Below are 15,459 nucleotides of genomic sequence, written 5' to 3' on the forward strand. Positions count from 1 at the left end.
CATGTCCTAAATTTCACGCTAACATCAACTTAAGTCATAACACATTAAGTAAAGAATAGCATGTGCATTGTAGATCTTCTCAGTTTATTTCTAAACTTCAAAACTTTTTAGCTATTATTTACAGTGTACAGTAGTTCATTAACTTTCAAAGTTTAGAGGCCTGTAATAAACATATAAGGTTAACAGGCAGGCATAGAAATAATTATGATACAGTAAATCTAATGGTGGTTTTGGGAAATTTATGTAATATCATTAAGAAGATACTGCATAAGGCTACACTCCATGATTGACTTATTTAAATCCCTTTTTAAGGATTAGAAATTGTCACAGATATTAACACTAGTAGCTGCATGTATGCAAATGTCTCAAAAAAACCTAGGCAGGATGCAATTTAATCTCTTGCCAGCATGCTTAATAGATTTTTGACTATCAAGGAGATTTTAAGTTTGGCAGCAAGACAAACCTGCTAGACATGCTTATAAGCCTCCTGGCAGATCTGAATCTGCTTAGCTTCAAAAAATCCTAGCTAAAAGCATTACCATATTAATTGGTTATATGTCAAAAATGGAAAATGAAGATGTTCAAAGTAACTTGTCCTTTTAATATTTATGTGATAGAAAATAACATAAAAACATTTATAATACTCACAGTTGCCACCTGTTCTGTTACTCCTTTGTCCCGCTGAATTTTCAGGTTCTTTGTAGGGAAATTGAAGAGTAGTATCCAAACTTCGAAAGCCTTCTTTGAGAGAGTGATGCTTATAATATTCTACAAGTTCCTTTCAGAAAGGAAAAGTACTAGGTCATTGGAAACTGAAATCACATTCTTGTCAACATTCTGGTGTACAGTCCATGAGTTTAATCATACTGATAACCTTATTTTATAATACTATACCCCACAGTACATGTTTATTTTGTTTAAATCGAGTATCCCGAATACTGACTGCTTTTACACTTCCTCAACTGCTTTTTGGTCTGGTGGTTTGTTGTGGGGAGCGGAGTAAGTAAAACCTTATTGTCAGAGTCAACACTTACTTGCTCAGCTTGGCTCAAAGGAGCAGTATTTGCTTTTCTGAATTCAGGCAGAAGGCAAGGTCAGCTGCTTGATAAGTATATAATGGTAACTGTCTTTGTTTTCTCAAATTTCTCGTGCAGTGATAAGAGATGTTTATCCACAAATGCATTTGTAAGTATACACAGATCCAAATTTAAGCATAAGGCTTGCATGTAAGTCAACAGCAGCTTACTTAACAGATACATGGACCATACAAAGCTTTCAAGCCTCTGCCTTGGGAGAGGATGGTTGTGGAAGTGTTGTTATCTTTTTGTTGGTGTTTTGAGGGGTTTTTTGTGGGTAGTTCTTATAGATACTGCACACTGACTGAAACATACAGTATTTCACACTTTCCTTGCGCCCAATCCAAAAATTTGTCTGTATGTGTGCAAATATATAAACATACATATGCACACACAGACAAATTTTATATGTATCTATCTATATATGCACAAATTTTATATATATGTATGCACACATACATAGAAATATAAAAAAAAACTATCTCAAATACTTCATGTACCCAGGAAAGTAAGGTACTTCAGTTTCTATTCTAAAAACCACCCATTTTAAAGAAACTGATAGCTCATGTTTTTTCCTTTGCAATCTTCAACCCCTGCTATTATCTCATACATTTGCATTAGCAAATAATATTAATATTACACAGTTTGTACACAGAGCAGAATAAAAGTGACCAGACAATTCAAAGCAAATTATTTAATTTGATTAATAATACTTCAGCTGTGGAGTTTCACTGTTCAGAAACGCAAGCACAAAGCAATGTATTTACTGTGAATCCTTCACTCTGACCAGTAATTCTTTCATTCCATTCTACTTACTTATATTTAGATTTTCAAAACCAAAGTTGACCAAGCCAAGCTTAGGTCAAAATAAAGAAATAGTACTCTGTTCAACCATTCTTTCTAGTTAAAAATTAACAAAATTATAAGGCTACAAGAGACTACATCAGTGATTAATTAATTCCAGCCAAATAAAATGACTCTCAAATTATTTAGATCAAGATCTAGTACAGAAATGGTAAGTTCTTGATAACAGTCTAAAGACTATCTCCTGAACTCTGGAGCATTTCACTCCCCACACTGTAAGCTGTCGCATGTCTCTGAACCTGTTTCTAAGGCAGAGTCCAAAGCTAAGTAAAATCTACACCTGCTTTAACAGTTCTTGATCAGAGACCTGCCAAGCAACCCAAGTGAGCAGAAAGGCCAAGAAACTAAGAACTGTTTGGGCTTTATTGTCTGGTATCAGCACAGCATGCAATTTACAACGTTAGTAACCAAATTTTCTGTCAGGTATCACCACCAAGTACCCAGACATTCAAATTACCAAGGCAACAGGGAGGGTGATTTGTAAGTAAGCAGCATGCAAAATAGGATTTCTGAATAAATGGAAAAATAACCAGTTTGCCACTTTTGTTACCTTTTTGCACTAAGTCTGTAAGAATTATGCTATTTGGTAAATCTAGTAACAATTTCAACCAGAAAAAATTTTAGTTATTGACCAAATAAGTACAATGGTTACAAACTAAGGAAATTTTTACTTTGGGTCACAAAGATTAAGTTGCTTTTAAAAGCTAGTATTTAATGCCATTCTTCCATGAAAACAGACAAATAACTGGCCTCTAAAGCATTTATTACACAAATTACAGTGGCAAGCTCACAGATAAACAAGGTAAGTAGCCCCTGCCAGTGTGGACAAGGCTCCTCAGGAGTCTGTCACATTACCATGATTCACATCAGCAGCAGAGGTGGCCCATCTCTACACCTTGGCCTGCTTTACACTCAGCACATTTTAATTACCCATCTGAAAGTTTTTAAAATGTACTATGAAAACTATGTACAAAAGCTATTCTACTTTTGTTACACTCTAAGTAGTACAGAACATTGTGTCACTGCAGATCACTACTTCAGGCTTCCCTGGCTTGCTGGCTTTGTCTCTCTTCTGCTCCTGGTTCTACTCAGACTGTTTTTTTCCTTCCTCTCTTATTCCAGACTGTTTCTTTTTCTCTTGCATCTACCCAGAGTAAAGCAATTGTTCCAAGGCTCATGCAAACAGGACTTTCACTACCACTTCCCTACTTAACTTCCAAGGGCAGACACTTCATAATACTCTAAAAACCGAGTTATGAAATTACTTTTTCCTAATTGAACGCTAGCAAGGCTAAGTCAGTAGCGATGAGGCCTTAACACTAGAAATTTCTCCTTTCAATTCTTTAATGCACTGCATATTCTTTTTGTTTCTTTATTATGCAAGTTTGTGTCTTGTACTTCTATCTCTGATCATTCAGCTCCATTTTGAAACCAGAGTCAGAGCATTAAACTGTATCATTGCCATAAGCACGTACCTGGCAGCATGCAAATCCAGCTCACATGCTTTGTCAAGATCCTGAGAGGGCCCCTATGTCCAATGAATCCATTAGTAGTGTTTGCAAGACTAAGTAATCGCCTCTTGCATGCATTTGAAGAACACTGTGATTTCTGTTGCTACCCATAAGGTCCCCAGTCCTAACACTAAACACTTGCTGGTTTTTAAGTGTCAGATCATTAGAGTGTGGAAACAGTTTGGTGCATTCTTTATCAGTAAATTTACGTTCTTCCCACTCTAACAAGCACTTACTTCAATAGGGTCAAAGTATAGATTTCTGCTTGATTTACCATGATCTGTAGTATGTTCTGGCTTTACAGAGTATCACTGGTTAAATTAAAATAATTTCTAAGGCTTTCTGATTTTAAAGCTTCTTTTCCTGCTATAGTTTTGCACTGTCCTTGATTTTTATTTATGATTTTAGAGTACTCTGACAGGTTGCAGCATAAGTTTTAATCCAATTGACTGCACTAAATATACTGAATGAGCTTCCTTTACCAATGCATCAAAAAATGCTTAAGCAATAAAATTTTACAAATGCGCTAAGGTAATTTATTCAGACACCTTGTATTTATGAGTCTTGTCTGAGCACAATAAGCTATCAAGAGATTATTTCAAATTAAAGTCACAAAAAAAAATAAAAATAAAAAAAAAAAGGAATTTCTTACCAGTACATCATGACTCTGACATAACATTAAAAACTGATTTCCGGGAATAAATTATTCCTCTAGTTAGAATGAAAGCTAATAACAGCCTATGTTTTGTGTGTGAGCAGTTTGCTCCCACAAAGTATTAATTTTGAAGTAGCCACACAGTTCTTTAATTTAGACTCACTGATATTGACTCCAGATTACTGTCATTCCAACAAGGATTCCTGAGCTATTAGCAGTTTAGACAGCCCCATTCCCTATCTGCTTCTCATTTCCTGGTGCATCAGGACCAGGAAGACTAGTCTCCCCTGAGTTTTTCTGGGCTCCCTGACACAGCTCCACCTTATACCCTTCTCCCTCTGAACTTACACATCTATAAGCATCATTATGTTCAGCAGTACACATGTACATGCCCTAGGCTAGGAAGAAACCCTCATCTAGCTACTTTTAGGGATTCTTACTTTACAGAGAAAATTGCCAAAGACATCAAATTCTCCTTCCAAGTTTCAGTCTAACTCCATAATGGACTGGAGCATAGGATTCAAATTCCTCCTGTCTTTCACATCACTGCAAGGGACACAGTCCAGTAGTATGTAGTTTTAAGCACATATTACTACTACTTGGAATCATAACTACCAAAACTTCTTCTATTAGCAGGTATGGACACAATTGAAATCTCTCACAGCCTTTTGTAATTTCACAAACTAAAGTAGCTCTCGCTAACAGCAATATCTACATAGAAAAATCACACTTGTTAGAAACCTGATCGATGCTTACCATTAAATTTTTAAATTTTCTGTTTTCTGCAATGTGGAAAAAGCCATCTCTTGTTAAAATCTTGATGTGCTTCACTTCATTATTGTACCTGTGGGCAATGAATAACTTATGAATATAAATGTGGCTTTAATCAGATGCAATCAATAATTACCTGAGGGCATGCCCCAATAACACCACACAAATAAATTCTTGAGACAAAATGTATATCTGTGCCAAAGCAAAGTTGACATCTAATTAACCAAATATATTTATTAAAGGACAGCTGAAGAGGCAATCTGCATTCAGAAGAGAAGTCACAACTAACTGCTCATTCTATTTAGGAATTCCCATATATTTCTTACTTTTATATTCAGGGTGAGAACTCACACGAAAGCCAATAGGATCCTCGCAATAATTTGCATCCACAGAATTTATGAACCCACATTTTACTGTAACATCTGAAATGCAAAGGGCTTTCACAAGTTCTCAGTGAAGTCAATGAGACATTCTTACTCACTTCAGAGAAGCAGATCACACTACACTCCAAACACTTGCCTACTCTTACCAAATATACTAGATCATTATTTTTGCAGACCGTTTTCCTACACCAGCATTATAAAACCATTGCTACCTTCCTACTGTAAATCCTGGGTACTTTTGTCAGCAACTTCAGTTTCCTTTTATCAACTCTTAATCCTGTGTATGATTATATGAATTGAAACAGGGTGTTATTTTCCTTATTTATTTCACGTATTATCTAGACATAAAGGTGAACAGGAAAACTTGCCATAGGAGATCTTGTTCCACTTACTTAATACTAATTGCGTATTCTCCTGATTCCTTGGTCCTGTGCCGTACCAGGTAAGTGCTATTTACTCTGTTAATAAGTTCACTTTCAGCTTGCAATCTTTCCATTGCTCCTGCGAACCTGTAACAGAGAATAACAAAAACTGCTTAGAATTTTTTTAGATCTATAAGGAAAGGTCTATCAAATAGGCAATGCAAAGTCTCAGTATACTGCATACGATGGGGACCTAAAAATACATCAGCTGCAACTGAACACCACTTCTAGATCTTTGACTGAAGAATAAAACGTAAAGGAAAATCTGCATGGCAGGGGGTGGTGGGGTAGAATCCTTAATTAGAAAAGTACTCGTGCACATGGCGAACGCAGTGCCTGGTAAGGAAAGTACTTGAGCCTGATCATTAGCTGAATGACTACTACCTTGAATAGCTCACAAAGCCAAATGTTCTTCTGAATCATGTGTTGCAAGTGAAACAATAAATACTGGTCCAGAACCTTTGAACCTCCCTCAGATCTAGTGGGATTTATCTCAACAGAGTGGAGAATCTGCCTCCAGCAATTTATTAGGTAAAAAAACCAACAAAAAAAAAAAAGACTCATGCAAAAATTTGGTACTCATACAAGCACGTTATTTTATTTGGTTTCATAATTATTCATAACCTCTAAAGGCTAAGCGCAACGGGTAGACTGAACATCCACAAGAAACAACAACAACAAAGTCTTAATATATGCAAGTTTGGGAAAGCTGATACTAAGAGTTGAAAAGTAAGACAAGTAAGTCAATAATTCTGCAACCTGATTGCATAAAGCAGATTTGTGCCCTTGCTCTGCTTTACCAGCTTGGTAGGACTTCATGACACTTTGTCAGCACATGTTTACTTGCAAAACCAGAGGATAAACTGCTAATTGAGGGAACTGACCTGGTTTCCAGGGAAATTATGCTTATTTTACAATTTTACAAAGTAGTCCAAAGACAGTCAACATCACAGACAATTAGTATGTAAAAATTCAGACTAAGACTACTAATTACAAGAGAGCTTTAGTCAAAAAATAGTTATTTTTTGAAACACACCAGGAAACACGCATTTTGAAGCTTGAATTGTTACAGAGTAGCAAGTTTCATCCTAAAGTCATTTTTTCGGTAAAGCCTTACAAATTCTTAAAAGATAAAGACTGATCCAAATGATATGCTTTCTTTTTAGAAAAATTTTAAATAGAGCAGATTTAATTTAAAAATAGCAATTTTACATATTAAACATTCTATCTGGCTTGTTATTAAAAAAAAAATAAATCTGTAATTGTTTTGTTCCAATTGTGATTTCATTTTTGGCAAACTAAAGGAAATCATAAGTCATGTCTAAATGATAAAGCATAAAAAACAGTGAAAGCAGGTGATGCTTATTCTGTTCTCTCAACATCACCAACCATGTCCATTCAAGAAGTGAGCTGAATTCTGGTAAAGAGTTCACACACTACTGAAGCCCCAGACCAACAGTGTCAGTAGCTTTGTTACACCCTTCTCCTTTACCTCCACATTTTTTATGCCCCACCCCCTTGAAAAAAAAGGGAATGCAGAATTATTTACTAGACAAGATGTATGTAACATTATTCCTTCTCTTTAGTCACTTAACATGTAAGATCTACTTGCACACTTTGTGTTATACTCATCTCTTATTCTGTTTCAGACCTCTGGGACTTAGGCTGCACATCTACAGACTTGTAAACAAAATGTCAGAATCTTTAAGTACTTTATTACATCAGAAATGCTTTTAAGCAATTCATGGTGTTGCTTTTAAAAGCCTAGGAAAATTAAACCAACACAAATTAAACTGTAATAAATACAGTTGTCTTTCTGTAACTGCTTCTTTCAAACTGATTCCTGTAAGACTAGACAGGGACTCACCACAGCTGTGACGAGTAGTCTACTGGTTTAGGAACCTAAGACATAAAAAGATAGAGACAATGAAGATCAAGATTTTTTTCTAATCAACACAAATTAGATAGCATTGATTTAATTGTCAATACCCAGATGAAACAAGTTAAAAGAAACAGATGATCTAATTAGTCTGCAAGTCTTTTTTCTTCTGAAGGAAGTTATAATAAAGGATAAATATTCCATACATTCTGAAAGCAGTGCAGACTATTCTAACTCTTTTCTGCTGTGACAGGTTGGATTTTTTTACTTAATAGACCTGATAGAAGTTTTTCTGACTGTGTCTACATTCGAAAAATACACTAGTGGTGGCAGTTGGGCAGCTCCACCTCTAATGGCAAGATCTGGAAAAAGGTAACATATTATGAAAATACTAACAAAGAATTCCTATGAGAAATGTTTTAGTGAAGCAACCAAACGGGATGTTTCAAGGCCAACTAGGTACTTACAAAGTCATTACATGCTGTGAGATATTTCAATAAAATATTTCATCTACAGAGGAATTGCACCTTTAATGATTTGTACTATCCCCCATAGGACTAATTAAATAACATGCATTCTACCAACAGCAGGAGAAGAAAGAATAGCTAAAAAGAAAAAACAAAGAAAAAAACAACCCCAAAGCACCAAAAAAAAAAAAGCCCACTTTAGTTTTTCAAGTGGTCCTACTATGTTGGAAAGATATAAAAATTCAAAGATGTTTTAAGTCTATCTTCCAGAGCATTTAAACAATAGATGAGTAGCCCTTTTCACTAATTTTTAATGGACAGATATCTATAAACAGATAGATAGAGATCAAATGTTGTTTCATTTTCTTGGCTCATACTGTGCTATGTATCCAGTAGCTCTATAGAAATGAGAAAACTGAAGTAAAGCTAGAAGAACCAGATATTACTCAGCTGATGCAGAAAATGTCTGCTGACATAAACTACTTATTGCAAAGAGGAAAAAATTGTTTATAGGTACATCTGTGATAAGTCTGGAATACAGATATTCTGAAGCTCAGCAGTTTTTCATTCAATATTCATTCCTAAAGTCTTTTGATGTATGTATTTTATGCTATTTGTGGGTGGTTTTATATCAGGCTGTTGTAAAGACTGTTAGACTTAATAATAACAGTAAGAGTTATAGTATGTTTAAAACCTGATTGATCTTTCAGTATCTTTAACTGCATCATTTATCATAATAAGATGTTTATATTTCATCCTTCCACGTTAACAGTGGTGAAGCTTCAACTTATCTTTTTGTTCTGATCATAACACTGGTTGGAAACATTTCATGAATAATATTTTTTCATTCTGTAAAACTGTATTATTTTCAATAGTCCTCTAAATAGTATATTTAAAATTTTGCAGAAAGCTTTATCACTAGAAAGCAATCTTCAGAACACCCTAGTAGTATTTTTTCTAGCCTTGGATATCCTGCTTCCTTTACTTTAAAGTACAGGGGTGGTTTCTAAAACATTGCTACTGTTGCTGTCAATGATACTACAAAATGACTGACTGGGTGGCTCCAAGAGCCTAAGGGAACAACATAGCAGCTGCTGCCTGTGTCCAGGACAGTGACACCATGGTACAGGAAATCCACAACTTCTGCAATAAACAAGGGATGGAGAGATAAAAGCTAAGTTCACATGACATTTTTATCTTTATTCTAGACCTGTTCTCATACCCAAACACACAAATACTCTGTGTGTCTCTCTTCAAAATTCTGAAATGACTAAAGATGTCTCAAGATACACTGATGTATTTATAGTGTTTCGGATCACAGGAATATTTGTTTTAGAAACAAAGGCACAATATAAGCCTTAAAGGCATATCAAAATGCAGCCACTAACAGCTGATTCCACCTACTTAAAAACCATTTAAGTAGCCTATCTTGATGCTGTAATGAGAACAATTCTATTAATAAAGCCTAACTGTTGTGAATCATGTTAAAAGAAGTTAAAGCTGCCTTAAAGCAAAGTAAGGAATATGATTCATCACTGGGTTTATGAGTTTACATCAATTAACCTCAATGAAGGGACACATAGTGATATGATGCGCAGTGTTATAGAGAGAATGAAGGAGCAAGTGTAGAGTATATTAAGGCACCATCACATATGTATATGAAATCCGTGAGTATACATGATTAAATAATTTTTCTGATTGTTATATCCTGAACTTTTCTAGAATGAGAACACCCTTGTGTGAAATAAATGAAGCTAAGAACCTAAAGAGGAAAAAATTATTTGAGCCACCTGAATTTAAAGTTTCATATTGGTTTTACACATTTTTAAACTCACTACTTACAGTGTAATTCCTCTCTTTAACCCAAAGTGACTGGGGAATAGATTAGAATCACAGCATTCTCACCTTACTGCTAGGGAAAGAATAAAGTGCACTTTCACATAAAGTGTGTTTGCTCTATACTCTGGAAACTCTTCAGACAGTTCAATTTATTAATATTCCCAAAAGACAAATCTGCTTCTCAAACATGTTTTCTTGACATGTCCTATTTAAATCTAATAACCAGAAGTTTTGGAATGCTTCATTTTAAGCAATATTGAACATACTATGAAAATACAGAGTAACTAGAAACAATATGATTTTCATAAGGTAAGATTAATAAAGCAATGGTATGAACTAGACATTTTTTCTATAAGATGACAAACAGAATTAACAACTGTACTTACACATGGGCTAGGCTTTACTGCATCACTTGGGAAGAATCCAAGCTCTCCTGTTGTTAGATTTCTGCCCTAGAGAAAAAACGCACACATACACCAATTTAATTTTTGAAACATAATGAGGGTTAATAGTAAATAACAATACACGCACAAGGATTTAGGACAATAAAGGCATAAAGAGTATACAAAATACAATGTTGATTCAATAAAATGTTACTTAACAGTTGTGTGGGTTTTGTTGTTGGGGTTTTTTTGTTGGTTGTTTGGGGGGGTAATAGATATACAATTAAGTATTAATTATAGCTGATAAACCTGAAAGGTCTGAGAGATGAGATTCAAGAAGGGAGGTCAGAGCCTGGTTTGCAATTCCCAGTTCTGTCAATGTCTGCCAGTGTCAGGCATCTTCATTAACGCTGATTATCTCCTTTCAAGTTACTTCCTCCTTAGTTGGCATCACTCTAGTGAGAGCTGCCACACTGCAACATTACAGATCCCCAAAATGACTACACCACCATGCAGCAGCAGTTGCAACACCTGAGAAATCATGCTGACTCCAATGAGAATTTATGCTAATAATCCATCAACCAATTCAGGCACAAAATTCTACAGTTAAGGGTTTCCATAAATTATACAAATCGCAGGAAATCACATGGGCACAAGAATATTAACAGAATTAAAGATTAACTCCCTATGAGATATTCACAGCACAGAATCATAGAATGACAGGTTGGAAGGGATGTCAAGGATCATCTGGTCCAATCTTTCTTGGCAAAGCATGACCTAGACTAGATGTCCCAGCAACTTGCCCAGCCAAACCTTAAAAGTCTCCAGTCTTGAGGAACCCACCACGTCCCTAGGAGATTATTCCAGTGGCTTGTTCATTGTGAAAATTTTCCTTGTGTCCAGTTGGGCTCTCACCAGGAGTAACTTGCGGCCATCGCCACTTATCTTTTCCAAGTGAAACTTTGTAAAAAGGGAGTCTCCACCACCTTTGTAGCCACCCTTTCAATACTGACATAGGGTGGTGACATCTCCCCTGAGCCTTCTCTTCTCTAGGCTGAACCACATTCTCTCAGCCTTTCCTCATACGGCAGGCTTCCCAGTGCTTTGATCATTTTTATGGCCTTTCTCTGGACCCTGTCCAGCCTGTCCACATCTTTTGCATAGCAGGGAGCAAAACTGAGTATGTTACACGTGCCCATAACTGGGAGACCAGCTGCAGAGATGCATCCAGCATGGCCTAAACCAGGCCTTTTATGCAACACAACTGCTGCCCAAAGTTGCAGGACCACCAATTTACTCTGCGATTCTAAGGGCCAAAAATGACCTCAGCAGCTTACAATTCACCACCAAGGTCCCCTGAAGAGTACGTCCTCAGACAGACAGAACAGCAAAACAGAAAACATCTTTGGCCAAACACATTTTTCAGAGCAGAGCAGAACAGAGCACATACCTAAAATTTCTGAACACTTACATAAAATGAAACATCAAAATGTATATTTTGACAAGAAAAAAAGTGCAGAACAGATTTCTAAAAGCACATAAATGCCTAAACTTCATTTATTTAATTTACTAACTGTAAACATAATATTCTATGAGCATTTCATGATTAGACTGAGTACTTCACAAGCACTGTAACCTTGAAAATTGCTGTTTGCTTTTTTTTTTTATATGACATTATTGCAACAAAAAAAAAATAAAAGAGGAAAAATGCTTCAGGAATAGACATGGAATTTCTTTCGGTTTTAGTTCATTTTTCTTCCCACAACACTAAGTGTGTAACTGTACTCTAGCATCACCCCACAAAACAATTCAGTGATTTCAAACAGCGTGGAGCTGTTGAGGATTTATGAAAGAAAGAAAACCATCTTTGATTGTGATACCCTAAGCACAATAAATGAATGCATCATTTTCCTAGGGAAATCATTATGCTATTTCTCACACACAGCTAGTAACCCCAGTAACTGCCATCTTAACCAAATCCACAGAGAAGTGCAGAGGAGGCAGAGGAGAGAGAAAAGTAGTTAAGCAATATTTAAGCTATAGTATGCAGAATAGCAATGATATTAAAAAAAAATAAATATGGTCAAAACAGTGAGAGTCTTATAGATCTGAACCTGTGTTCAGCAAAACCTCCTTGCCCTCTTTTCCATTATCTGCCTTAATACAGGTTACCCTTTGCATCCATATATTCTATTTATGCCCTAAACATGAATTCCTCTGAAGTACAGACATAGCTTATAAGCAGAGCTCTGACACAGTCTCCCAAAGTAATATTTATTTACAATACTAATTTTATCTGAATAACAAGCAATATCGCAGTCTTTAAGACCAGCCACTAAATTAAATATGTTAAAGTCTCTGAAAATACATTGATCAAACTTAAGCTACAGCTTAAGCCTCGCTTAGTAATTTGTGGTGTTTATTTGATGCACTGTAAAGAATGAGAAAACTGTACTTAAACCACACATACTTATCTATTACAAGCATTTGATTTTCTAAACTGATGGTCAACTTAAAAATCCATTCTAGTATCAGTCTTGCAGGTCAGCGGTAAATTAGTTTAAAATGCCTCTTGAATAAAAATTAGACATTTTAATACAAATTGTTTTGCAGGTTTTCTTCTTAATATGCATTTTAAAATGATGTCGTTACAAGGCTTAAGCAAATCTGTATTAAGCAGTCTGTGACAAGACAGCTTGTGAGAAAACAAAATTTCCAGAATGATGCTAATGGGGATGACAATTTTCATTAAGATTCAAAGCTATTACAAAGGCTTCTGGGGAGAAAAGCCTCACACGCTGTCTGGTTTCTGCTAGTTAAACATGGTGAAATTCTAGCTAAATTCTTTAGCATGACAGGTACAAATAACATCTAAGACAAATTCCAGTAGATTGAGTTGACAGATATATGTGAACATGGCAACAGAAGATGCCCATAATCCTGGCTTGTACTACATGTATTAGTCAGATGATTACATTCTAGCCAGTCCCAGATCAAGAGTGTGCTTAAATGCCTCTCTGGATCAGAACCCAAGACCTTGCAGGGGGAAGGCTGTTGCTTTGTTTGATTGTTGGGTTTGGAATGCTTTGGGCTGTTTTAGGGAGGTCTTCAGGGTGCTATTTACATATTTTTAACTAGATAAAACAAGTCTATTGTTATGTAAAATATTACATTCATTAACTTGTTATAGCTTCAAAGAAAAATGACAAAAACATGAACAAATCAAAACAACAACAAATGCTTCCCAGTTGTTGTTCTATTACTACCCTGAAAGTTCTTCTATTTAGCTCTGTTTCAATTTATACAATAATATCAGTAGTATGCAGGACTCTGTTACGAAAAGTCAAGAAAACAATCAAGAAAAATAAGATCTGCTTTAGTGCATTTATCTTTAAAGTGAATGCAAGACAGCATTTTGAATCTGTTTATAGTTGTCTGTTATAAAGAAATTTCAGTAACAGTGGTAGTGATGTGAATCACTTGGTACTTAATTGTACCATCAAGAGACTATACTTTTCCCATATACATAAAAAACCGCTTAAACGAGCTGAGAGGTTGTCAAGATGTCTAGGTGTTGTTTTGTTTTGCGGAGCTATTTCTCTCCACTATAAATCTAATATTTTTAACTGAGTTTTCCAATTTAGCTTTTAGTTCTGCTATGTTAAAGAAGCAGTGACTGAAACTTCGCAGGACTTTGCTGTTTATATGTCAGATGTTATCCTTAATTTTTATGATTTCACTAGATGGATTGCTACCAGTGCCATGTTCTTGCAGACTTATCACCATGAATTTTATTTAAAGGCTGCAAGAATGAAGCTTTGCACAACATAGGAACTACTGGCATTTTAAAAGTCAAAACACCTGTATAAGACATTTATTTTGTGTAAAACACAAAGATATTCTTTTGTTATTCAAAAAGGAAAAAAGTTACAAGAGCAACATATCAGTAAGAATTTAATTACTGGGACTAATGGAATATAGCCGTTTGCTAAATGATACAATACCTGCCAAAATAAGCTATGTGCATCTCCTCTTATTAGTTCAATGGTGTCACCAATCTGAATATGCAATGGTGGACCATCTTGAGTCGCCGGCTGTGGTATTCCATTGTAGTTTCTAATTACTTGCATTTTTGGTAAACCTGAACAAACAAACAAAAGTCACCATATATTTTTAATGACAACTTAGAAAATCTGAAGACCACAAAAGCAATCAATCAACAAAGAGACACTATGTCTTCGATATAACTAAGGTGGTAAGGCAATGCCTTAGTACTACACCGCATACAACTTAATAGGAAAGAGCTACTAAAAATAACATCTTTGTCCTCCCCTTCTTCTTGGGGTAAACTTGATTTCGTGTCTATGGAGGCTCTTTCCTCTACACACACACACCTGGATCTACATAAAGTTCATTATTAAGGCTATCTTTGAAGGTCAAGTCAAAAAATTATGATGATCTAATATTAAAGAAACCAATATGGATAATCTCATAAGCTTTAGACAACTATTACCAAAAAGCCTACTCTGACATGAAGGTGTTCAAGACAGTAAAGAATAACAATCTTTCTAGGCTGCTCATAAGACCTTTTTTATATTTTTTTATTCTTTACTTTTTAATTTTCACATTTTGACAATGTTTCTGGATACACAGAGCAAAGCCTGGGTCAATTTCAGGTTCTGATATGTGATTTCTTTTTTTTTTTTTAAACTGCAAGCATTCTACAAAATTTTCCCCAAAGACTGTACAAAGAACTAAATCACTGGTTATAACTACTCAAGAGTCTCCACAAGTGCGTATCAAATATGGGGTTGGATTTCAGCTGGAACAGAGAACTGTGGGTGCTGTACCTCCATGTTCTTGTAACTATAATGGCATTTTTGAAAACCTACTTGGGCTATTACGGACAGATAGAGTACTGCACTTAAAAAGTGTACTGTTGTATTATTAGAATACTTGAAAACAAGCAAAGTATTCACCTACTCCATAACAAACATAGTAGACTTAAAATCTTTTAGAAAATTGTTTTTTCTACTCTTCATACTATGAAGGAAAGCACTGTTTTAACACAACAGCTCTATTTTTAATTACTCTCCTCTACGTTTAAATAAAACTTCATGTAATCATTTCTGTGGTTTTAACTGCACTTGGGATGTTAAAAACTGCTAAAATAAAGTGGGCATATCCATTTATAATCTTAAACAGAAAC

The 15,459-nt window shown here is 35.3% G+C and overlaps 1 protein-coding gene across 2 annotated transcripts in view; it reads right to left on the minus strand.

The window, feature by feature from the left end:
- The window catches only part of VAV3 (vav guanine nucleotide exchange factor 3), a 161,637-nt gene that overhangs the window by 13,945 nt on the left and 132,233 nt on the right, over positions 1–15,459 (minus strand). For both annotated transcript variants that reach the window (XM_065675231.1, XM_065675230.1), the window contains 6 exons: positions 14,255–14,391; positions 10,254–10,319; positions 7,550–7,584; positions 5,653–5,769; positions 4,863–4,950; positions 649–778 (listed from right to left, as the gene is read on the minus strand). In XM_065675231.1, coding sequence (XP_065531303.1) covers positions 649–778; positions 4,863–4,950; positions 5,653–5,769; positions 7,550–7,584; positions 10,254–10,319; positions 14,255–14,391 — 573 coding nt within the window. The remainder of the gene's footprint in view (positions 1–648; positions 779–4,862; positions 4,951–5,652; positions 5,770–7,549; positions 7,585–10,253; positions 10,320–14,254; positions 14,392–15,459) is intronic.

This window comes from Lathamus discolor, chromosome 3 (assembly GCF_037157495.1).
Source record: "Lathamus discolor isolate bLatDis1 chromosome 3, bLatDis1.hap1, whole genome shotgun sequence".
Classification (NCBI taxonomy): Eukaryota; Metazoa; Chordata; class Aves; order Psittaciformes; family Psittacidae; genus Lathamus; species Lathamus discolor.